Source organism: Rhinatrema bivittatum, chromosome 7 (assembly GCF_901001135.1).
Source record: "Rhinatrema bivittatum chromosome 7, aRhiBiv1.1, whole genome shotgun sequence".
Lineage (NCBI taxonomy): Eukaryota > Metazoa > Chordata > Amphibia > Gymnophiona > Rhinatrematidae > Rhinatrema > Rhinatrema bivittatum.
Window position 1 is genome coordinate 288,944,613 of NC_042621.1, and position 25,182 is coordinate 288,969,794.

The window sequence follows — 25,182 nt, forward strand, 5'->3', positions numbered from 1 at the left end:
TACGCACGTATTTGCGCCAATGTTATAAAATAGGATGAACGTGCGCAATTTTAAGTGAACGCATGCATGGGCACCCAAATGCCGTTTCTACAAGGCAAGTGGGGGGATTATAATAGACGCACGCTCCAACACAATTGCCTGTTTTCCCAGTTCGCCCAGGCAAGGGATAGGACTTACAAAACACCCCCCCCCCCCCCCCCCCCACTATTAGCCTTCCTTCCTTCCTTCCAGTTAGCTCCAACCCTTAAAATCCCGCTGATCTGTGCTATTTTGTTTTATGATTTACACACTATCCATGGCAGGGGACCCTGGCATGCGCAGAAGTATTCATGCACTGGTTTCATTGAGAAATCCAGGAACGCCCATGCCCCGCTCCTTATATTAGGAAAAAAATATTGTTCGCACATTGGGAATAACGCACGTATCTGGACAGCTTTTAAAATCCAGTCAGCGCATGCTGGGCCAACATATTCACGTATCTCCCGGTTCCGGTGCACACCGGGTTTTTAAAATTCACCTTTGTTTAAACATAATATAATCTCGCTCTTTGAATGATAATTTACTATGTAATACAGAAAAAAAAAAAAAAAAGATTACTCAAAAATGCATAATTTCTGGCCACTCTCCCTCTGATTGCTCTTTCCCCCAGCTTTTCCCTCCTCCTGGCTGGACCCTTTCCAGCTCTTCCTCTCCCCAGCCTTGATCTCTCCCTTGAGTCATCTTCACAAGCTTTGTACCCCCCTCACCTCTCTCCTCAGTCCCAGCTTTCTTTGCCCCTATATCTTGCTCTCCTCACCCCCCAGCACGACTCTGCTTTCTCACTCTATCCTCTCCATGCTTGACCCTCTTCGCAGCTTTTTCTGCTCCCCAGCTCTAATCCCCTCCCTCCTCCAGAACAATGCTCCCCCACCCCCTAGCAAGATCCCCAGGCTTGACTCCCTCCCCAGCTTTCTTTTTTTGCTTCAGGCTTAAACCCAGCAAGATCCTCCCAGCATTCACTGCTTCACCATCCCCGTTCCCTCTCTCGCCCACCCCCTAGCAAGATCCCTGCTTTTCTCTGCCCCCTCAGACCCGACCCCACTCCCACCTGTTCTCTCTGCCTCAGGCTCAAACCCCATCCCTCTCATTTGTCTTGTTTTAGAACATAAAACTTGCCATACTAGGTCAGACCAAAAGGTCCATCCAGCCCAGTATCCTGTTTCTAACAATGACCAATCCAGGTCACAAGTACCTGGCAGGATCCCAGGGGTAGATAGATACCATGCTGCTTATCGCAGGGGTAAGGAGTGGATTTCCCCAAGACCACCTTAATGGTTTATGAAATCTTTTTTCCAGAAACTTGTCTAAACTTTTTTAAACCCAGCTACACTAACAACTTTTACCATGTCTTCCAACAACATATTCTAGAGTTTAATTATACATTGACTAAAAAATATTCTCAGATTTGTTTTAAATGTATTACTTGGTAACTTCATTGTGCAAACCCTAGTCTTTATGCTTTTCGAAAGTATAAACAACCAGATTGCATTTAACCGTTCCACTCCACTCATTTTATAGACCCTTATATCTCCCTTCAGCAGTGTCTTCAAGCTAAAGACTCCTAGCCTCTTTAGCCTTTCCTTTCCTCTTTATAATTTGTGACACGCTTCTCTATACCTTTTCTAATTCCACTGTATCCTTTTTAAGATCCTGCCTTGGTTCCTTGGTTCCTAATCCCACCTTGTCTTGACCAGCCTGCCTCACTTCATCCTGGTCCCTTCTCTTGTCTTCCAGGTATTGACCCCTGCTATAGATCCAGACTACCCTCTTTCCTGCTGCCTACCACCAGCCTTTCTATGGATATCATCTATGTCTTGCTTGCTGCCTGCTTTGACCTGTGGTACTCTCCTGGTAATTATCCGATCATTGCCTGTCCAGACTTTGGCCTAGCCCCGGACTCTCGCCTAAGTCCTGCTGGCCCCTGGAACCCAAAGGCTCAAACCGTGGGGGAACAGGGCTGGTACAGGTAAAGCTCGAGCTTGGTCCCTAAATCAGGGCATGTTCGCCAGCTGTCAGCATGGGCATAGTACGTTTGCCTACTAGGCTACAGCAACCACTCCACAGCACAAGAGGTTCACTATTCTTACACAGCTTCAATAAAAGCCATCACAGCGCCGCACTGCAAATATTACATCAGGCCCTAGAGGACCAATATACCTTCTACTGAAAACAGAACAAGATGGATTGCTATAGACCCCTACACAGAAACTTTACACTAGCAGAATCCCTCATCTTGATCACACATATAGAACACATGCATGGGCCAATGCAATATCAGTGCGTGTTAAATGGGTGCCCAGGATTGAGCACCCGCTCTTCCACCTTCCTTGAGCACCCGACTTAATATTTAAATGGGCTGCCACAGTAAAAAGTGGGTGCTAGGGGAAATTGTACATCCGTAGCACCTCCTCAGCAGCGGGCGCCCAGGAGAGGTAGCTGTCAGTGCAAGTTAGGAAAATGGACGCTCGTTAAATGAGCATACGTTTTCCTAATCTGACCCCCCTCCTGTTTTTGGTTCCTCTGACTTAATATCGCCACAATATTAAGTTGGAGGAAGTACAGAAAAGCAGTATTTTCTGCTTTTCTGTTAACTTCTGCTCGGGGCAGGCGTTCATTTTTGAGAGTAAAGATGTGCACTTCAGGTACACTATTTTTTTTTTTTTTTGCATCAGGATAATAGAAAATAGCCTCATCAACACGAATTTACATGTGATGAGCACTATTAGCTACGCGCTAATCCCCTTATTGTGTGAGGGGTTGTGGACGCGTGTCCAAGCACGTGTAAAGCCATGAGCTCATCTGAGTGCACGGTATTGCATCGGCCTGACAGACCCTTTCAAAGGTAAAATAAGAGACCAACAAAAACAAAAATACAAATCATAAAAAGGAAAGTCATACTAATAAAAAGAATAAATAAAAACTGATGAATAGAACATTCAATAACTAAAACCCCATAAAAATGTTTAACACATTTCCCAGAATACCAATTTAATATTTCAAAACAGCAGACATACCAAACATCACCCAATAATGAAACTGATAAGGATTTTTCAAATCTCCTTCATACCTGGGATATTTCAATTTCCAGCCATTCTAAGATTGTTGTGGAGTGGGAAGGGGGAGCTGTACAAATTTTATTCTTAGCCCCCTCCACCCACATATATGGACCAGCTCACCCCCACAGTCTCTCATCCAGCCACACACACAGCCTCTCACCCAGCCACCTCTACACAGTTCTTAACCACCACAACACACCTCAAAAACCCCACACAGAGAGGCTCTCCCCCCCCCCCCCCCCCCACACACACAAGCAGTCACTATCCCATGGTTCTCACCTAGCCACACATACAGTGTTTGGGCCTCTTCTTCAGCCGCCAGCAAGATTGGGTTTGTTGGTGGCCACCGTGTCCTCTCCCTTCAGCCTCCATGGGACAGGCTTTATGGCGGCCTGCTGAGTTGTGTAGTGGGCGAAAGGAGGAGTCATGTTTATCCGTACATCATCTGCTGCCTTGTGGCTGATTTTACGTTAAGAGCTGTGAGATTGGACTCTCTAGCAACTGAGATGGCAGTCTTTGGCTCTTGGCCAGGTTCACACCCAGCCTGGAGCTCCTTGTGCGACACCAGAAGGCTCTCTTCTAGAGTCTTGGCCCGAATCAGCCAGTCATCCAAGTACGGGTAGACCAGAATCCCATCCTCTCTCAACACTGCCGCCACCACCACTATAACCCTTGGAAATAGTTCTGGGCGTGGTAGTCAAACCAAGAGGTAGCGCTCGAAACTGATAATGATGCTCCAAAATCGCAAAAAGCAGAAATAGTTTATGCTCTAGCCGGATGGGCATATGCAGGTCTACCTTGGACAAATCCCAGGATGTCAAACTCCCAAATGCACTACCATTATCAATGACCACAAGGTTTCCATGTGAAAACAAGTCACCTACAAAAAATGGTTGACCCCTCTTGAGATTCAGGATGGGGCAAAAAGCCCTCCTTCTTGGACACAATGAAATAAATGGTATATCGGCCCGTATTTTCTTGAGACGTGGGCACTGGGCCCACAGCCCTCAGGCTGAGGAGTCTCGACAACATACACTCCACTGCCTGCCTCTTCAGCGGGGACTTGCAGGGAGACACTATGAATACGTCGAGAGAAATATTGCAAATCTCCAACGCATATCCATCTCGTTCCAGGACCCATGATGTTGACTCACCTTCAATAAAAGAGAGAGGCGACCCCCGATCTCCTGTACCAGAGGGTGGGTCGGCACACCTTCATTGGAAGGCTTGGGGGGGGCTCTACTACCTGAGCCTGCGCCCTGTCTGGGATGAAAGGTCATAGACCTACCCAAAGGTCAAGCCCTCTGAAAGGCTGCTCCTCTGTTGGGTCGAAAACATTTAGATCCCCTAGTACGACCTCTCATGCTGAAGAAGTGTGGCATCTGTTGCTTATTCTCTGGTACCTGAGGAACATCGGACTCGCCCTACTTATTGGCCATTTCGCCAGCCTTTAAAGGGCAATTTTGTAAGGTCAGACTGGGAGCTTGCATTGGCAAACCAATTTCTCAGCCATTACAGACGCTTGGATGCTATTACCGAAGCCACCCCTCTGGCTGCGGTGCGGACCAAATCGCAGCCCGCAGCTGCCGGTTCCATCACTGCTCTGGAATTCATTCCAGATTCAATCGACCCCCCCTGAGAGAGAAGTAAACAAGAGCGAGCCACCAAAGAACAAGCAGCAGCTATGTGCAATTCTACAATTTCTTTTAAGTTTGCTGGTTGATAGTTTCATGGAATGTTCCCTTGTTTTAGTATTATTTGAAAGGATAAATAACCATCCTTTGTTTACCCCTTCCACCCCACTCATGATTTCATAAACTTCTATCATGTCCCCTCTCAGCCTCAGCCTCTATTTCAAGCTGAAGAGCGCGAGCCTGTGCAGCCTCTCATCATAGGAGAGATATTCCATCCCCTTTATCATTTCCACCCTCCTCTAACACTTTTTTGAGTTCCGCCGTCTTTGAGATGGGGTGACCAGAACTGCACACAGTGCTCAAGGTGCCGTCACACCGTGGCTCAGTGCAGAGATAATGTTTTCTGTTTTATTGCCCAGGCAAAGAAATCCCTGTTCTATGCATGTAAACGGTGGTTTTAAAGCCAGGCAGAGCCCAGTGCACATTAAAAGTACACGCAGAAGTTGGTTTTGCATGTACTTTTACAAACATTTGAGGAGAGACATTCTAGAGGCTAGAGTCAGGGGCCGGTGTTTCAACTTGTGCACATACTTTTGGATTTAAAAACACATGCACGACTTCCTATGTACACGTCATGCCCTGCGCATGGTAATGCGAATGCATACTCTGCCAATTACCCGAGTAACAAACTTTATTCTGTAAAGTCTGCTATACAATATACCACTATGTCGGCTATTTTGAAAATCACCCTCTACATGTAGTTTATGTTCTTTCAGTAAGGCCTGGATAATTCTCCCTCTCTTCCTTACTGCTGGAACATTCCCCAAACCTACCTGTACCCAAGACTCACCACAACTCCCACCATCTTCCCAGGACAGTCCGTGGTCCTCTTCAAAGCAAGCTTACATGCGCAAGGTTACTTTGAAACTTATCCCACCAAAAACGCCTGCTATTGGGTGCAGGAAGTTTCAAAACAGCCAACTTAAGTGGTAGAAGCAGTCCTGGGCTTTTCCCCTAATGTCGGGGAACTGATACACAAGACTGCTTCTACGGCCAAGTCCAAAAACAAAGCCCAGTCAAGCAGCAGCATTGTGAGCAGTAATTTTGTTATGATTGTCACAGTTGCTTGATTCTGATTGTCAATGGTACTAACCTTGGCATAAGGCTTGGGGATAACCTGTATGGAGCAGCAGTCACTACCATAAGAAGTTTGCTGGGCAGACAAGATGGACCATTTGGGCTTTTTCTGCTGTCATTACTATGTAACATGGGTGTAAGTTTGTTCATTTATCTATTGTTCAATTTATGTAGGTTGTTACAAATTTAAACCCTCCCTCCCCCCACAGCTGTGCAGTGCCTACCAATACTATGAGCATGCTAAGTGCCCAGGACCTGACCGAGTTCCACACTGCGCATAGAGATACAAAACCAGACACCAATAAACTGCTTCTGGCACATAACATTGCACTGGAGTTGGCAATACAGACAGAAAGGCAGCAGCCAACTTTGCTTACATAATGAAAACAGTAACGGCAAGCTGGTCAAAGCAAAGATTTAGTGCTGGTGAATCAGGTGGTGTATGCGAGTACAGTCGCACCAAATGCCATGGTTGGCTGCAGCATAGTGCAATACTGTTGGCACTTTATGGTTAGTCATGCAACTTACAGCCTAAAATCTCTCTGTGTGTGGAACATGCTTGTCAACATTATTCAGCACCTGCATGAGAACACTTCTCTCTCTCAGCGTTTTTGGAAAAATAGATTTCTGTATGACATTTTATAGTAGCAAATGAATCAGAAGTAGACAAATCTAAATCCAACACTTAAGAGTTGCACAAGAAACGCTAAACTCAGCAAAATATTCAAGTAAAGATAGCATGCAAAGATTTGCAAAAGCTGAAAAACCTGTTCCGCAGCATGGTTTTGACTGAAATCAGTTCACATTTTCCACAATAAATTCCCAACAAGAAGGGATGTGAAACAAGAAGTTTAACCTCCTCTGCTGCACAGTAAGACAAAGTGCAAGAACCTTATAGAGTTTATGTTAAGAAGCTAAGATGCAGCTCCAGCACTGCTCTCTACCATCAATAGCGGGGGTGGAAGGTAACTAGAACCAAAAAGTTACTAATAAGGGCCAAGAGTAACAGATAAGTATGAGAAAAAAAAAAAGTGTGAAAGCTTGCTGGGCAGACTGGATGGGACATTTGGTCTTCTTCTGCCGTCATTTCTATGTTAAGCTGCTCGATTCATGAAGACTTTAAAAGCTCACACAATTTAACAAGTCATTGGTGAACTTGGTTTAAATTTAATTCTAGATTTCTATTCTGCTTTGCGAGGCTGGTTGGCATCTTCAGCGCAGATTACAATGCCATGATACAGCGATCAGCGTGAGAGTACAGTAAGATTACAGGTAGTTATTACATTATTATATAGCCCAAGACAGGGATTCAGTATGTAACAATGACCTAGAAGGGTCGAGATGTAACGTACACAGTCACTAAATGTACGGGGTACATGAGTGCCCTTAGGATTTTCCCAATGGTTCAGTCTGTTGGGGTTGGTATTTTGTGGACTGAAGAGCAACATCTATAATTGACTTGCAATTGCCATGTAGTCATTTATGGCTTGTAAGGTGTGGGAGGGAGAATGTGCCACAGGTCTGGTGCCGCTCCTCTGAAGGCTCTGGATCTGGGTATTTTCAGTCAGACGACACTTTTGGGCTGATCGTAGGTTCCAGATGTGGTTGTAATCCTTCAGTTACTCTGTCCCTCTCAAGCTTTCTATTGTCACTATGGTCATCGAGGAATAGCAAGCTGTATCTTCATTCTCTTTTCTATACCAGTTCACATTTTCAATGCACTTCCATTTGAATCTTTGTTTAATACAACATTACTTTTTAATAAAAGGTATACTTGTTAAATAATAAAAGTTACAATAGCACATTATTAAATTTGTGGGCTCATATTTATATATATATATATTATGGGCAAATCTAGACATGACTATTTCCTTTGGGCGTATGCTGATAAAAATACATGCATGGGGAATTTAGAGGTGGTGCTGGTTAATCAAATATCGTTAATGGAGATCTCGCTTTCTGCTCCAAGAAGCAGCATGCAGGAAACAGAAGGACAGGGAGTGATGATGGTGTGGACAGAGCGCACAGCAGAGAAGCGCTAGTCTGCTTTCTAATAAAACCCCTCCTGTCATGGTACATCCCCCTCCCTCCCCTGTCCACTGTTCCAGGAAGGGAGAGGATAATGCAGACCTGGAGAGAGAAAAACTACCCCGCCTTCCCGTCATTCCCTCCCCCTGAATTCCTGGGCCCGATGCCTGCTATCTGAGAGCATTCCTGAGAATTAAGTGTACTTCTAGATTTATTTCTTTACTGCATTTTCAGAGTTCCCTTGTTCCAATATGAGCCCCTCAGTTTGTCCCAAAATACTTTATTTCTATTTTCTCACTTCTTTAAAAAGGGTAATTCAGCCTACTTTTAAGTCTCTCTTTCTGAAGTTATTCTTCAGCTCTTTATGCCACCAATGTGAGGCTTGCATGATGTTCACATCGGAGGTTGGCTAAATGCTTCCTGTTCTATACCCCAGAACTTCACACCCAAGAATGACTAAAGTGAAAATTGGAACAGAGATGGTGCAAATCACACTCAAGGAAGATAGATTAAAATGTAGGTCACATATGGCCTCAAAATCATAAAAATAAGTCAAACTGGTCGGCAATACAAAACACAATGCTAGTGAAAATTAAAGGTGTCCGCGTGTCCAAGGAAACTGAACTGCCCAGTCAGTTCGATCATTCACCTTAAACAAGTTTGCATATGGTTTTTTCAAAAAAAATTTTAAGGATATAAAATGTCTCCAAACAGCTTGATGTGAAACTTCAGAGTAAGCCCAACATGGCCAATGTTTCGCTTATCCAACCTTCATCAGGGGTAGAGGTTCATTAATGAAGAAAATCATTAGTCTGTCACAGAGTATTTAGACCAACAGGTCTCAGCGATTCAAAGTACTAATAGTGCCATTTGATCATTGTTGGCTAGGTGAAGATGTGATATTCGAATAAGTTAGACTCTGGAAGGATGGAGTAAGACAAACGAGACTGCTTTGTAGTAGAATGCTTGACAGATGTAAGCATCTTCCATTTTGAATATTTCTTTTGTGATAGGTTTGGTGCCCATAATTATTAAATGTTCTTTATATATCCTTAGCCCTACGAATTATCCAGTCCCCTGACAAAGGCATTTTGTGCTGAAATGTTAGTATTGAGTGCATAATAATTTTACAGCCAGACGTAGAGAAAAATAGAAGAATCTGCTTATGAGGATATAATTCAGTCACCCACGTTGTCGAATGTTAACTACTTCACAGCTGGGCATAGAAAGGAACTGGAGAATACACTAACGATAACAAATGACCCAATTGCAAGCCAGTTATCGTATTATTCATCTGAACCAAAATTTGAAGTGTTGGGACCTTCCATACAGGATTTTTGTTGGATGATCATTGTAAAATAGTAGATTAGTTTTTATAACTGTCATCCTATCTATTAGGAAGTATTTCCCACAGAAGGTTTTAGGTGGTTATCCTTTTTTTTAAAAATGTATATCCATAATCTAATATGGTTTGATATAAAGACATTTTGTATACAATTGTATAAAAAGAATAATTTTTGTAAAGGTTATATTTGATGTTTGTATTTTATTGCTGGCACTTAGGGAAGTTAAGGCCATCGTAGAAAGACTAAATGACTTGTTTCAGTGATTACGGATGAGGATGTTGGGGACATACCGGTTCTAGAGACAGCTTTCAAGGGTGATTATTCAGATGAACTGAACCAAAATCATGGTGAACCTGGAAGATGTAGTAGGCCAGACTGACAAATTGAAGAGTAGCAAAATCACTTGGACCAGATGGTTTACATCTCAGTGTTCTGAAAGAACTCAAAAGTAAAATTTCAGACTTATTACAAATAATTTGTATCCTATCATTAAATTCTGTTGCACCTGAAGACGGGAAGGTAGCCAATTTAACCCCAATATTTAAAAAGGGCACCAGAGGTGATCCAGGAAACTATAGACCAGTGAGCCTGACTTCAGTGCTGGGAAAAATCATGGAAAATATTCTAAAGAATATAATCACAGAACATATAGACTTGGTTTAATGGGACACAGCCAGCATGGCTGTGTCCCATTACACAAGGGAAGGCTTGCCTCACAAATGATACTTTTTTTTTTTGAAGGTGTGAACAAGCATGTGGGTAAAATTGAACATGTAGATGTAGTCTATTTGGATTTTCAGAAGGCGTTTGACAAAGTCCCTCATGAGAGGCTTCTAAGAAAACTAAAAGATCATGAGAAAGGAAGTGATGTCCTTTCATGGATTGCAAACTGGTTAAGAGACAGGAAACAGAGAGTAGGATTAAATGGACAATTTTCTCAGTGGAAGAAGGAAAACTGTGGAGTGCCTCAGGGATCTGTACTTGGACCGGTGGCTTTTTTTTTTAATTTATATTTTATTTTGTTGAAATAAAGACAAGCAGATGTGAACAACAGAACAGCAAATGGCAAACATAATGTCCTTCAACATTTTCAAACGTAATAAACATCCTTCATCCCCATTCCCCACCCAACCCCCCCACCCCCGTTCCCAGAGCCGCCCACCCCCCCACCATGAGTTCCCATAAAATGGCATATAAGCAATTTCCACATGAAGCATACCGCTGCTGATGAATGTACAGTTACTCTGTTAGGTCTCTGATATCTGAGAGGGAAGATATCGCAAGTTGACAAGACTAATCAGTAGCCGATTTTTCCCAGTCCAGAAAGGGTGTCCAACCGGTGGCTTTTTAATATATTTATAAATGATCTAGAAAGGGGTACGATGAGAAATCAAATTTGCAGATGAGAAAATATTCAGAGTAGTTAAATCACAAGAGGATTGTGAAATTGCAGGAGGACCTGGGAATCCATATGGCAGATGAAATATAATGTGGACAAGTGCAAGGTGATGTATAGAGGGAAAGATAATCCATGCTGAAGTTACACGATGTTAGGTTCCATATTAGGAGCTACCGCCCAGGAAAAAGATCTGGCATCATAGTGGATAATACATTGAAATCGTTGGCTCAGTGTGCTGCAGCAGTCAAAGCAGCAAACAATGTTAGGAATTTTTAGGAAGAGAATGGCAAATAAAATGGAAGATGTCATAATGCCTTTCTATCGCTCCATGGTGAGACTGCAGCTTGAATACTGTGTACAATTCTGGTCGCCACATCTCAAAAAAAAAAAAAAAAAAAAGAAAGAATTGTACTGGAGAAAATAAAGAGAAGGGCAACCAAAATGATAAATGGCATAGAACTGCTCCGATATTTATTTAAATTCTTTTGATATGCCGATGATCAAGATGAAGGTCTTATCGTACCGGTTTACAGCGTAACCAGGGGTAACCAATTAAATAGAAGATAAAGTTACAATGAACAGGGATTTACAGTACGGGAGAGTTAAGAGCGAAAGGTATTAATTTAACATAACATAACTATAACAAGAGAAACGTACGTAACAATCGACGAAAGATACAAGCTTAGACAATGGCCTACTCTGTAAATCGAACTGTGGCAGGAACGATCCAGGAGAAGGGGAGGGGGGGTGGGGAACTGTGAAAATGAGGGGTGAGAGACTACGCTAGTTGTGGAGTGACCCATTCAAGGGAAGGCTTGAATGAACAGCCAAGTTTTTAGTTTCTTTCTGAAAGAGAAAGGGCATTGTTCCTGGCGAAGTTCTGGGGGAAGTAGATTCCATTGATAAGGTCCAGCAGTGGACAAGGTTCGTTTCTGAATGGAGGTGTGACTAGTGGATTTATTAGGGGGAGCCTGGAGAGATCCTTTGTATGCCGATCTGATTGGTCTTGTGGAAGCGTGGAGTTCGAGTGGTATTTTGAGTTGGAGTGTAGATCGATGATAGATGATTTTGTGGATGATGGACAGGGTCTTGAATGAGGAAAGGCTAAAGGGTCTTGAATGAGGAAAGGCTAAAGATTAGGACTATTCAGATTAGGACTATTCAGCTTGGAGAAGAGACAGCTGACGGGGGATATGATAGAGGTCTACAAAATCATGAAATGACTTGAATGGGTAAATGTATCTGTTATTTACTCTCTTTCGGATAATACAAGGAGACTAGGAGGCACTCAATGAAGTTAGAAAGTAGCACCTTTAAAACAAATCTGAGAGAATTCTTTTTCACGCAATTCACAATTAATCTCTGGAATTCATTGCCAGAGGATGTGGTTAAGGAGTTAGTGTAGCTGGGTTTAAGAAAAGGTTTGGATAAGTTCCTGGAGAAGTCTATAAACTGCTATTAATCAATAGGGAATAGCCACTGATTGCTGCCGGCATTAGTAGCACGGGATCTATTTAATGCTTCGGTACTTGTCATGTACTTGTGACTTGGATTGACCACTGTTCAAAACAGGATACTGGGCTTGGACTGTTTCACCCAGAATGGTATATCTTATGTTCCTCAAAAACAGTACTCCAAGTCTTCCAGGGAGTCCAATAAATTACCAGAGTCTGACTGGTTATCCATGCCTGATCATCTAAGGGATTCAGAGAAGATGGAGATAGCCAGGAAATCCAAGGTATCTAGAGCCGTTCTGAAGCAGAGCTATGATAGTCAGTAAGAATGGAACCCATGACAATCCCCAAGATCAGAGATAAACCACTCGCACCAGGCCTCTGCATAGCACGGAGACCTGGTGAAAATCATTACAAACTGGGGAAAATACACCCTGCAAGATATGTAACCACATCCGAGGGTCACTTCCAGGTACCATCCCCCTCAGGAGAGAGAGAACTGAAGTTACTGTTCTCCTGAGCAGCGGCCTCAGAGGGCAGTGCTGAAGATGGCCGACAACAACCCATACCACTCGTGAGGCTGCCTGCTTCCCTTGACCTGTGGGAACGAAGCAGCCCAAAGGCCTGAGATCAGAGTTTGAATCCATAGGAAGAGGCCCTGTATTAGTATTGTGTGTGGGGCTGAATGAGCCCACCATGTTAGGAATGCAGCTGGCTTCGCAGGCAGCATATCTCCGGCTACAGTGCATTCCAGCAGCGAGTTAATCTATTTTTGGTTGCTTTTAAAGGGGCGTCAAGAGGTAGGATGGGTATACGGACCTCAGGGGAGAAGAGCATCGAGCCTAGTGGGGGTGCCCCAATGTCGGCTAAGGACTAACCCCTTTAGAAGCAGCCAGACTCTGCAGATACTGCACAAATACTCTCCCTCCACAATCCACCATCTTCTGAAGACAGACTGCTGCCAAGGGCCCAGGCTACACTTACCTTTATCCAGCGATTAGGTCAAGGAAACAAATGCATGTCCTCAGTCTCTATCAACTGGAGGGTAGCAAGCGGGGAGAATAAAATCCACTTCTCTGAACTGGTCTAAGTATTCAAGCTGCGGTCTTACCATGGAGCGATATAGAGGCATTATGACATTTTCCGTTCTATTCACCATTCCCTTCCTAATAATTCCTAACATTCTGTTTGCTTTTTTGATTGCTGCAGCACACTGAGCCGACGATTTTAAAGAATTATCCACTATGATGCCTAGATCTTTTTCCTGGGTGGTAGCTCCTAATATAGAACCTAACATCGTGTAACTACAGCAAGGGTTATTTCTCCCTATATGCAACACCTTGCACTTGTCCACATTAAATTTCATCTGCCATTTGGATGCCCAATCTTCCAGTCTTGCAAGGTCCTCCTGTAACGTATCACAATCCGCTTGTGATTTAACTACTCTGAATAATTTTGTATCATCCGCAAATTTGATAACCTCACTCGTCGTATTCCTTTCCAGATCATTTATATATAAATTGAAAAGCACTGGTCCAAGTACAGATCCCCAAGGCACTCCACTGTTTACCTTTTTCCACTGAGAAAATTGCCCATTTAATCCTACTCTGTTTCCTATCTTTTAACCAGTTTGTAATCCACGAAAGAGTTACATTAGCTATCCTCCAGTCTTCAGGAACAATGGATGATTTTAATGATAGGTTACAAATTTTTACTAATAGATCTGAAATTTCATTTTTGAGTTCCTTCAGAACCCTGGGGTGTATACCATCTGACAAACTGGAGAGTAGAAATCACCTGGACCAATCAGGCCTACCACATCTTCCAGGTTCACCTTGATTTGATTCAGTCCATCTGAATCATTACCCATGAAAACCTTCTCCTGAACAGGTATTTCCCCAACATCCTCTTCAGTAAACACTGAAGAAATAGTTTAATCTTTCCTCAATGGCCTTATCTTCTCTAAGTGCCCCTTTAACCCCTCGATCATCTAATGGTCCAACCTAAACTAGAAAAAGCTAAGTATGTATTCTTATAAATTGTTAAATGTATAAATAAAGCCACCCACTCCACCTCACGGTTTAAACTACTGGGTTCCAAAGTATCCCAATTAAAGATGAACAGTTGTTCACGCTGTATCAATTGCTGTGCTATATCACCCTTGCATCTCAGCTCCAAATGGCATAACACAAAAAAATTTCAAGTCAGCCAATGTTCAACTAGGGGTGCTGGCATCTTAGCAGTACGAAAACAGCTAAGATGTTCCCGATATGTGTCCTTATATTGTTTGTCCAATATATATAAGGTGGCAAGGACAAATGATGGCACATTCAACCTGGCTCGAGTCACATGTAAAATGACCCTTCAAAATTGTATGCAAACATTGGCATATATTAGATGATGAGGAAGGTTCACAGAATTTCCTATCTTTGCATTTCAAAATAGATCACTACGAGATCAATTGGGGATCTACTTTACCAGACTTCCGGATGATTACTTGCCATTTGGACAATTCACATATGGATCATGCTCAATATGTTCCCATGTATTGTGTATATCTTCTTTCAAAAGTACAGTCACGTCACGTGAATACATCTGAAGGATCATTTTACATGCAACGCCATCATTTAGTGATTTTGAGTGGTGGGGAAGCTCTTATGCATGGGTTCAATAGTTTGGTAAGTGTTACAGAACGCAGTGGTATAAAAGCTAATGTTGGCAAGACAAGGTAACTGTTTAAAAAGTTATCTGTGTGTTTTTAGATGAGTGAATATACCAAACCCATACAGTGATTGTTATCAATTTGAGGAGCTGGGAATTCAATCGCCATAAAGAAAAGTGGAGAATCAATCTGCACTTAGATCGAGCAGTTGAGAATTTGTGCCCATGAGGAGCTGAGAATTAATCCAAATTCCGATCCCCCTCAACAAAACAGCAACAATTGAGGGATTTATTTCAATGAATATTATTGGTCAATTTAAGAACATTTGTCAAAATGTACAGATTGAGATCTCCCTGAAAAAGCCACACAGATGAAACATAGGGCCCATTGTTGGGGTATATCAACGGTTTCCATATTGTGGAAATCTTGGGGAATTATTTTTGTATTATGAGTGATATAAAAAAACATTTATGTGAAGTAAAAGCTTGTTATTTTAATGGTTTGTATGTGAACGGTAGTATGAATGTGAGAACATGGGTTAATTTGAGTTTTATATTGTTAATATATCTATGCACATTTAAGATGTGCTACACAAGTGATTCAAGATGAGGTAATTTGTAGTTTATATAGTGTATAGATCTTTTAAATGTTTTTCAAAAAATAGCAGTGTATTGTGATTGTGTTTAAATTGGAATTCTTTTTTTTTGATGAATAGCATTTTAAGAAAACATGAATGATCAAAGCACGTTTTAATGTGCTTCAAATTAAACTATTACGCATCACAGAATAGCACAATCATTAAACAAACCATAGCAATAAAGGAAATAATAAAATGGTCCTGGTTCAGTGTGGGGAGCCAAGATGGCCGACTGGACTGTTTACTGGCGAGAGTTGTCTCTCTGCATTCTTTCCTCTGTGGTGAGTTATGCCACATTCAGCACGGAAGCGCGAAATATCTACTGCGCCCCAAGCAATTTCTATTACCGGGCCGATGGACGCTCGCCTGACCCAGAGAGGAGTGGAATCGGGTGGAGGAGGTTCGCGGCAAGGCCCTCGGGAGGAAGAAGAAACCGGAACCTTGCATGAATTGCGGACATCGTTATCACTGATATTGCGTGTAGCCCCCGGAGAATCCAGCAGAAGCAAGACTGGTAGAGCGACTCCGGGAGGAAGAGCGAGCAGCAGGAAGCGAGACCGTAGTTTTGGCGGCAGCCACGTCGGAGCCCCTACCCGGAAGAGATGGGATTCTGTCTGCACCACCAGCCCTGCCGGGAGAGGCAACAAGTGACGGAGAAGTTCACCCAAGGAGCACCGAGCCGTGGGTTCTGGTAAGACCTGAGCGAATTACCTTTATTTATTTATTTATTTATTTAATTTTATATACCGGCAACCGTTTGCACATCGTGCCGGTTTACAGATAACTTACAAACAAAGATATGTAGGCAGAGCCTTTACAAGGAACAGTGTTTAAAAACATAGCTCAGAAACAGAGCAAAACTAGCAAACTTGTGGAAAGAGGGGTAGGGGTGGTCGAGACAGGGGAGGGGGCGGGGGGGGGGGAGGGTGGGTGGGTGAAAAACAGGTACAAAAGGAGTAATATGTACAGGTACAAAAGGAAGAAATATGGCAAGCGAGTCAAACTTTAAATTAAAATTTACAGGGGAAAATAAATCCTGTGCTAGAAGCCCAAAAAGGTTTGGAACAGCATGTGGACAAATTAGAAAAGAATATGGCTGAAAAACTTAAAATTATAGTGATTCTAAAGAAGGAGATCCAGGAAAATAATAACGTTCAGATGAGTTTGGGTAAAGAAAACAAGAGTCCTAATGAACAAAGTGGAAAAGCTGGAAAATTAAATAAGGGGGAACATTTTACGGATACTAAATTTCCCTAAAGAACCATTGATATCTGCTAAGGATGCTATAAAAAATATGCACTTCAAACCCTTAAAATTTCAGAACAGGCTTTGCCAACAATATTTAAGGCATGTTTTATACCACCATTTAGAAAAGGTCCCTTAAACCGAGAGGGCCTCCAAGTGCTTACACCAGCATCTCCACTGATCGATGTATCTGGAATATTGGCGTCAACGAATGAGGAATTGTTAGTACCATCTACAATGGTTGTTCCGTTCCTCATACAAATCAGACAAAGAATGGATTAGGAGACTATTTTCGCCACTGACAAGAACTGTTATGGGATTTAAAATCAGCATATTTCCTGATGTGTCAAGAGAGACAGAAGAGAAAATAATTTCTAAATCTTGAGAGTAGAGTCCTAGAATTGGGAGCATGCTACTTAATAACATTTCCTTGTAAGTGTATCCTGAAGTATCAGGGGGACACATGTTTTACTCCAGAACAGGTACGGAATTTCTTGGCAAATAAAACATCTGCATAATTGGGAGAACACCGTAAAGAATGCTTGTTGTAATATACGTACAATTATGAGACCTCTCTGTATAACAGTCTAGTCAGTTTTTTTCTTTGTGATTTTGGAAGTTTCAATGAGGTTGGGAACACCACCCCCTTATAATGTGGACTTAGGAGTAGATTTAGATTTAAATGTATATTTAAGGAAGAAATCTCTTCATATCTCGGTTATTGATACAGCCTCCTTTTCTGTATATGCATTTTGATTATGAATGTATAACTGATAATTATAAAAATAAGATTTAAAAAAATGGTCCTGTTCAAAGGTTTGCATACCCTTGAATGTTTGGGCTAATATACAGTCAAGTTGACAGACACAGGTTCAGATGGCACTGAAGGGTAGATAAAATGAAAAAGAAGTGTGCTGCAAAATCATCTTGTGGTAAGTGGTGGGTTTATGATTATACCCAAGTATCTACTGGGTAACCGGGATGGTACCTATCAATAGCATTATATGAAACCACTGCTACTCACCTTAAATTTACTGATTGGAGCAGGGTTGTGGCCACTACAATAAAAATTAATACAGGAGTGGGTTTTGTGATGTTGATAGGCAAAATAATCTTGTACATGGTCCGTAAACTTGGCAATGGAGGTAATAAACCTAATAACAAAAGGCAATTTGCCTTTAGGATGTGTATACAGCGATCTCTATTAGAAACTCAGTCCCCCGACACGGGACCGTCTTTTGCATGATATGTATGCCTATCAGCATTCTTCTAGGTGATTTCTTTCCTTTTTCATTTTGGACATTTGTAGTTTCCGGATACCATACTCTCCTTTATATGGATTTCAAATTTTTCATTTTTCTTAAAATTGGTATGACCTTCTTTATCATTTTCTAGGTTTTTCTTTTGACTTGCCTAGTCATTTTTTTGACTTGTTACCTCTAATGCCTTCTGCTCAACATTAATATTCTAAATTTAATTGAAATTTTATTTCACATATTGTTTATATATATTTTTCCCAACTGCTTTTCCTCTTTTGCAATAAACTTGGTGTACATGACATTACATCAGTCTCTTCTCTGATACGGTCTGTCTTCTGTTGTTGTCCCCTGCTGTTATGCCTCATTTTATGTATGGTCTGGTTATTATATCTAATTTTTATTTTTTGTCTCCATTTTAGAATCTGTGCTAAAAAGATACTCTATGAAGAAAAGCCAATCTTTTACAGATTCTAAAATGGAGACAAAAAATAAAAATTAGATATAATAACCAGACCATAAAATAAGGAATAACAGCAGGGGACAGCAACAGAAGTACAGACCATATCAGAGAAGAGACTGATGTAATGCCATGTACACCAAGTTTATTGGAAAAGCAGTTGGGGAAAATATATATAAACAATATGTGAAATGAAATTTCAATTAAATTTAGAATATTAATGTTGAGCAGAAGGCATTAGAGGTAACAAGTCAAAAAAAATGACTAGGCAAGTCAAAAGAAAAACCTAGAAAATGATAAAGAAGGTCATACCAGTTTTAAGAAAAATGAAAAATTTGAAATCCATATAAAGGAGAGTATGGTATCCGGAAACTACAAATGTCCAAAATGAAAAAGGAAAGAAATCACCTAGAAGAATGCGGATAGGCATACATTTCACGCAAAAGACGGTCCCATGTCGGGGGACTGAGTTTCTAATAAAGGGAGTCATTCATCAAATCGCGATAGTGCCTTATCGTGTGTGTTACCAGTCAGTAGCAGACGTGATAATTACCACATCGTGCTTTGAATATTTAAATTTCAAATTAAAATAAAAAGGGAGGAGTTTGGGCAGGGTTTTGAATAACGAGGGGCCAGAAGCACTGTGGGCAATAACGTTTCACACATTATCGCCGGCAATAGCAATAGCGGAATGATGAATCTAGGGGAAAGATTGTCTTTAGGATGTGTACACATCAAACTGCATTTTGTTGTTTGTTTTATTACCTCCATTGCCAAGTTTATGGACCACAATCAAGATTTTGCAGCACACTTTTCTTTTTCATTTTGATTACCTAGTGTGTTTGCTCTCCTATCCACAATCCTTTGTGGTATTTTCCAATGAAGGGTAGGTATCCACACCTGGGCCTTGAATTGTAATTAGTGTGTGTATAAACAGTTAATGAGCTTTTTAGTTCTTGAGAAACCCTTGTGCATTTCATCCCAGTCTGCACAGATTTTGATGGTTACTGAGGTATGGGGAAATTAAAAAAAAACTGTCAAAGGATCTGCGAGCAAAACTAGTTCAACTTTATAAATCAGGAAAAGAATATATAAAGATATCCACAGACTTGAAAATGCCAATCAGTACTGTTCAAACTCAGATCAATAGGTGGAAATGTATGGGTTCTGTTAATTCGAAGCCACGGCAAGGTAGACCAAGAACGATTTCAGACAAAACTGCCAGGAAACTGTTGGTACGCAACAAAAACCCTCAAGCAACTTCTACTGAAATACAGGCTTCTCTGAAGCCAAGTGGTGTGGGTGTTTCAGCAATAAGGAAATATTGAACAAAAATGGGTTGCATGGTAGAGTTGCCAGAAAAAAGGCATTGCTGCACCAACGCCACAAACAGGCTACTTACAATACGCCAGAACAGCACCTAGAGAAGCCTCAAGACTTCTGGAACAAAAAAAAATGTGTAGTGATAACACCAAAACTGAACGTTATGGTCATAACCATAAATGCTATATTTGGAGAGGAGTCAACAAGGTCTATGACACATCATCCCTACTATGAAGTATGGAGGTGGATCTCTGCTGTTTGGGGGTGGGGGGTGAGAAACAACAGCACAGGGAATTTAGTCAAAATTGATGGCTGGATGAATGCATCTTATCAGAAAATATTGGAGAAGAATTTGCATTCATTGGCCAGGAAACTGTGCATGGGATGCACTTGGACTTTCCAACATGGCAATGATCCAAAACATAAGGCCAAGTCTACCTTTCAGTGGATGCAGCAGAAGAAAGTGAAGGCTCTGGAGTAGCCAACACAGTCTCCTGACCTCAACATCATTGCTACACAACAAAAGACTTTACAAGATCTGGAGGCTTTACCACATAAGAAAATAAAGGGCCTCTTTCACAACTATCACAAAAGGCTGCAAGCCGTCACTGATGCAAAAAGGGGACAATACATGATATTAAGAACTAAGGGGATGCAAACTTTTGAACAGGACTATTTTATTATTTCCTTTGTTGCTACAGTTTGTTTAAATGATTGTGCTATTCTGTGACTCATAATAGTTTAATTTGAAACACGTTAAAAATTAAAAAAAAAAAAAAAAAAAGACATGCGTTGTCTGATTACTCATGTTTTCTTAAAATGCTACACATTTTCCAAATTCTGCCAGGGGTGTGTACACTTATGAGCAAAATAGAATATTTATTTTAACATTTTTTATAGACAGACATTTGTTGGGATCATATCGGTTTATATGGAACATTAAAGTAGCGAAACGAGGCTTTACATGAAACTGAGATTAATTAATATAATAAATTGGATAGTTATAAAGATATAACAATGTTTATATAAAAGTTAACATAGTAATATTAGATAATAAATTAGGTTAAAATTAGTTATAAATAGTGGTAGAGGAAATGCATTTCTAAGAGAAACATTTTTCATAGAAACAATAAGCTTTGAGAATATAAAAATATAAATTAAAGTTCAGAACCTGGACTATATAAATCAAAACCTCACCAGTCACCCTGTGGGCAGGGTTTTTCATTTTGATGCTAAGTCGGGTGAAAATGATTCAGTATAAGCAACTACTTCCAATTATAATTGTATCCATCTCTGCCCTCTGAGGATAAGCACGACACCAGCCTGAGTTACTTACTGTAGATTCAGAAACAGTGGGAATATTTACAATAGAGGAGATGTCAATAAACCACGGCCATCTCCTCAGAAATGTATTTAAATTTAGAATGAAAAAGGAAGAACTTATTTCATTCCGGAATCAAAATCACTAATCTACATTATTTGGCCGGAGTCCCCTTTTCCCAGCCCAGTCTGAACCTGCCCCAATCTCGTTCACTGCCATTTAGGATGGGCAGAGAAGGGCAGGGACGTCAGACTCAGGCGTTATCAAGGGTTTTGTCCCCACTCAAATCCCACTCCCTCACTGCTCTCGATACCCCATGGAGTCATTTTGTAAAGGTGTTTATAATTAACATCTCTTACCTTCATGTTCAGCTTACTTAACACTTTAGCTCTGGAGAAAATTCCAAAAGGGATTTTATTGATCCGGTTGTGTTCCATGTTGAGAGAGTAGATTGTGGAGAACTGCGACGGGCCACCCACAGGATAGGACTGGAAGCAGTTCCTTGCCAGGGTTAAGCTGGTCAGGTTCGCAAGGCTGGACAGTAATCCCTGCAGAGAGATCAAAGTCTTTTAGAGAGGGGGCAGAAAAGTAAGTTATCACCCACATCAGGTGCTCTTTCAGATTGGCTAAATTATGGCTTAATTTCTCCAATATCTGTCAGATTCTCTATGGGCAAACCAGAGAGCGTAAGCTCTTTGGAGACGAGAATTTGTAAAAACTGGAATTGCTTTGACTTGTTCAGTTGACCATAGTCCATAGCCACCAGTTATTAATACTTAAGTAATTTTTGTGATTTGGATATGGAAGATGGTATATAAATTGTTTTTAACAAACAAAAAATACTGCCAGGAAACTGAAGTAAATAACAGGTTTTTGTGATTTTCTCTTTTCCTTTATCAGAATGATGTAACAGAAAAATATAAGTGAATTATAAATACAATAACCCTGAATAGAAATAAAAAATTACAAATCATATGATCTGAACATTCTCTTTTCTTTCAATCCACATAAAACTGCAACAAGCAGCAACACATACACAAGACAGATAATTCAGTCCATGCCGGTAGGTCAAAAATAAAAGTTAAAATAAAGACATCTTAAATAGAGACCTTAGTCAAAAACAATTCTGAAGCCAAAACATAATCCTTGGCCAGACATTTACGTTGACATTTAGCATTTCAATATCATAACCGTTCAGCCATTCAAGTTTTCCACACCAAAATGTCGGTGGATCTTCTTTAATCCAAAAGCCGTAGTATAACCAGTCTTGCTATTTGTGTAAATTTCAAAAATTCTATAGAAAGTGAGTTAGCCCACGTAATATCTCCAGCAAAAGAGCCTTTTCGCAAAACAGGCGGTTTATTAGTAACCACTTTGTACAATTAACAGTACCTCCCATCCATTAGTCATATAGATACAGAGCAAAAAACTGAGTTAAAGTAGCCTTAGGTATCTTGCACTTTATAGTGTGGTCAGAAGCTATGATACCCATTTACTCCATTCTATTAGGAAAAGGATTTGGGCGTTATTGTTAATACATTGAAATCTTCTGCTCAGTGTGCAGTAGCAGTCAAGAAAGCTAATAGAATGCTAGGAATTATTAGGAAAGAAATGGAGAAGAAAACAGAGAATATCATAATGCCTCTCTATCGCTCCATGGTGCGATCTCATCTTGAGTAGTGTGCAATTCTGGCCACCGCATCTCAAAAAAGATATAGAAGAATTAGAAGAGGTACAGAGAAGGGCGACCAAAATGATAAAAGGGGATGGGACAATTCCCCTATGAGGAAAGGTTAAAGAGCTTGGGACTCTTCAGCCTGGAAAAGAGATGCCAAGGAGATAGGATATAGGTTTATAAAATAAGTGGAGTAGAATGAGTAAACGTTAATCAGTTGATTACTCTTTCAAAGAGTACAAAAACTAGGGGACACAGTGAAGTTACTAGGTGATACATTTAAAACTAGATAAGAGAAATTTGGTTTTTTTTACTCAACGCATAATTAATCTCTGGAATTCATTGCCAGAGGATATGGTGAAAGCTAATAGTGTAATGGCGTTTAAAAAAAAAAAGTGTGGACAAGTTCCTGGAAGAAAAGTCCATAAACTATTAAGTTGCAGCTGGAGAAATCCACTTCTTATATCAATACCTTTCAGATGCCATTTGTTAGAAGTAGTATAAATGTTACGCGCCCCGCCCACGGCCGACCCGCTCACCTTCATGGTTCCACAGCGGGTCCCAGGACGACCTCCCTCGCAGTAGTTGCCAGTCCTGCCAGGCCCCGGCATCCCATGGTGGCGGTCACCGGGCCTTCCACTGCACGCCAGGCCTCACGCTGAGGCTCGGCGTCCTCTGCCATGTTTATTTATTTATTTTAAAAACTTTTCAATACTGTTGCTAAGTTATATACCATCGCAACTGTTTACAAATAGGCACACAGACTAAGGTAAGTAAATGTAGGATATTGTACATTCTAACAGGTGCCAATAAAGTTCGGTTACCATTTCATAAATAAAATCATTATTTGAAGAATGTTGGTCAAGTCCAGGTATATTATTGAGTTACTATTCATTCTCGTCTGCATTACCATGCCCCCACGTGGGGGTGTGCATTACCATGCCCCCACGTGCATGGACTGCCCGGACTCATGTAGGGCCAAGGGTGGGTCCTAGTTCCACGGCACGCCCTCGATATAAGGAATTCCTCGATATAAGGATTAATCCCTCAATATAAGGAAGTTCCTGTCATTGTTTCCTTGCCTTGGCAATCAGGTTGGTTTGTTCTAAGATTTGCCTCTGTTCCTGCCTGTTCCTACGCTCGTTCCAGGATACTTCTGTTCCAGTTCTGTTCCAGTATCCTAGTTCCTGCGTCCTGCTTGTTCCTGCGTCCGTCTGTCTACCCAGGTAGTACCCTAGGACCTCAGCTTGTTCCTGACCTGCCTGCTGCCTGCCTCCGACCTCATTTGACCTTCGGTACCTGACCCCTGCTTTGCTGACCACTCCTCGGACTGACCTCTGCCTGCCTGACCTCATCTCCAGATTCTGGCTCTGTTCTTCGCCTTGTCATCTCAAACTCTGTTCTGGTTCTCTTTGTTCCAACCAGCCTCCACCTTTGAACCCGATCGCGTTCCCCTTGTGTCCGTGGGCACGCTGGACTGTGACTCTCTCAGGAGACCCTGTGAGGCCCACGTAAGTCCAAGCGGCCCGGATCCCTACAGGCTCCTCCCGGGGGTACTTCGGGCTTCCAGTGGTGAAACTCTTCACTGCCTCTGTCTCCTCCAGTGCTCCGCCCCCTGGGGGCAGTTACCTCCTGCTCCCTTTCAGGAGCCATTCCATCACTGTCCTAGGACAAGGGTCCACCCCCACGCGTAACATATTGTACATTCCTGGCTTGAATGCAGCATTTCCAACTAAAGGTAACAGGTCTGTAATTACTAAGGAAGACCCCCTCACCAGGAACAACAACATCCAGGCATACTTCACCATTATAAATAATGGACAGGCCTTAACAGCAGAGAGATATCAGATTTCAAGCAATACAAAGCAGCCCAGGCAGAGAGGAGTCATCACACTCAAGCCCCAAGATGCAGTGTTGATACTTTCCCATGCAAATTAAAATGATAAATTATAAAACCTAGATTTGGATACCTTTAGATAATAAAGTTTGATAACCAATACTTTGTGCATTGTTCCTCCAAACAAATCTACACACACACGTGTGTATGTGCGTATATACATATACACACATATATACATATACATACATATACACGCACATACACACGGCAGAGCTTAATTGTGCGTTGAGTGAAAATAATTTTCTCCGATTAGCTTTAAGTGTGCTACTTGCTTATTCATAGCGTGCTCCCTAGTCCTATTATCCGAAGAAGTAAATAAAGAATTCACACTTATCCATTCTAGACCTCTCATGATTTTAAAGACCTCTATCATATCCCTCCTCAGCCGTCTCTTCTCCAAGCTGAAAAGTCCTAACCTCTTTAATCTTTCCTCATAGGGGAGCTGTTCCATTCCCCTTATCATTTTGGTTGCCCTTCTCTGTACCTTCTCCATCGCAACTATATCTTTTTTGAGATGCGGAGACCAGAATTGTACACAGTATTCAAGGTGCGGTCTTCACCATGGAGCGATATAGAGGCATTATGACATTTTCCGTTCTATTAACCATTC

General features: G+C 41.5%; 1 protein-coding gene across 6 annotated transcripts in view; it reads right to left on the minus strand.

The window, feature by feature from the left end:
• LOC115095975 (leucine-rich repeat protein SHOC-2) overlaps positions 1-25,182 on the minus strand; it is a 147,929-nt gene that overhangs the window by 19,653 nt on the left and 103,094 nt on the right. For all 6 annotated transcript variants that reach the window (XM_029610366.1, XM_029610367.1, XM_029610365.1 and 3 more), the window contains one exon: positions 21,357-21,545. In XM_029610366.1, the coding sequence (XP_029466226.1) occupies positions 21,357-21,545 (189 nt within the window). The remainder of the gene's footprint in view (positions 1-21,356; positions 21,546-25,182) is intronic.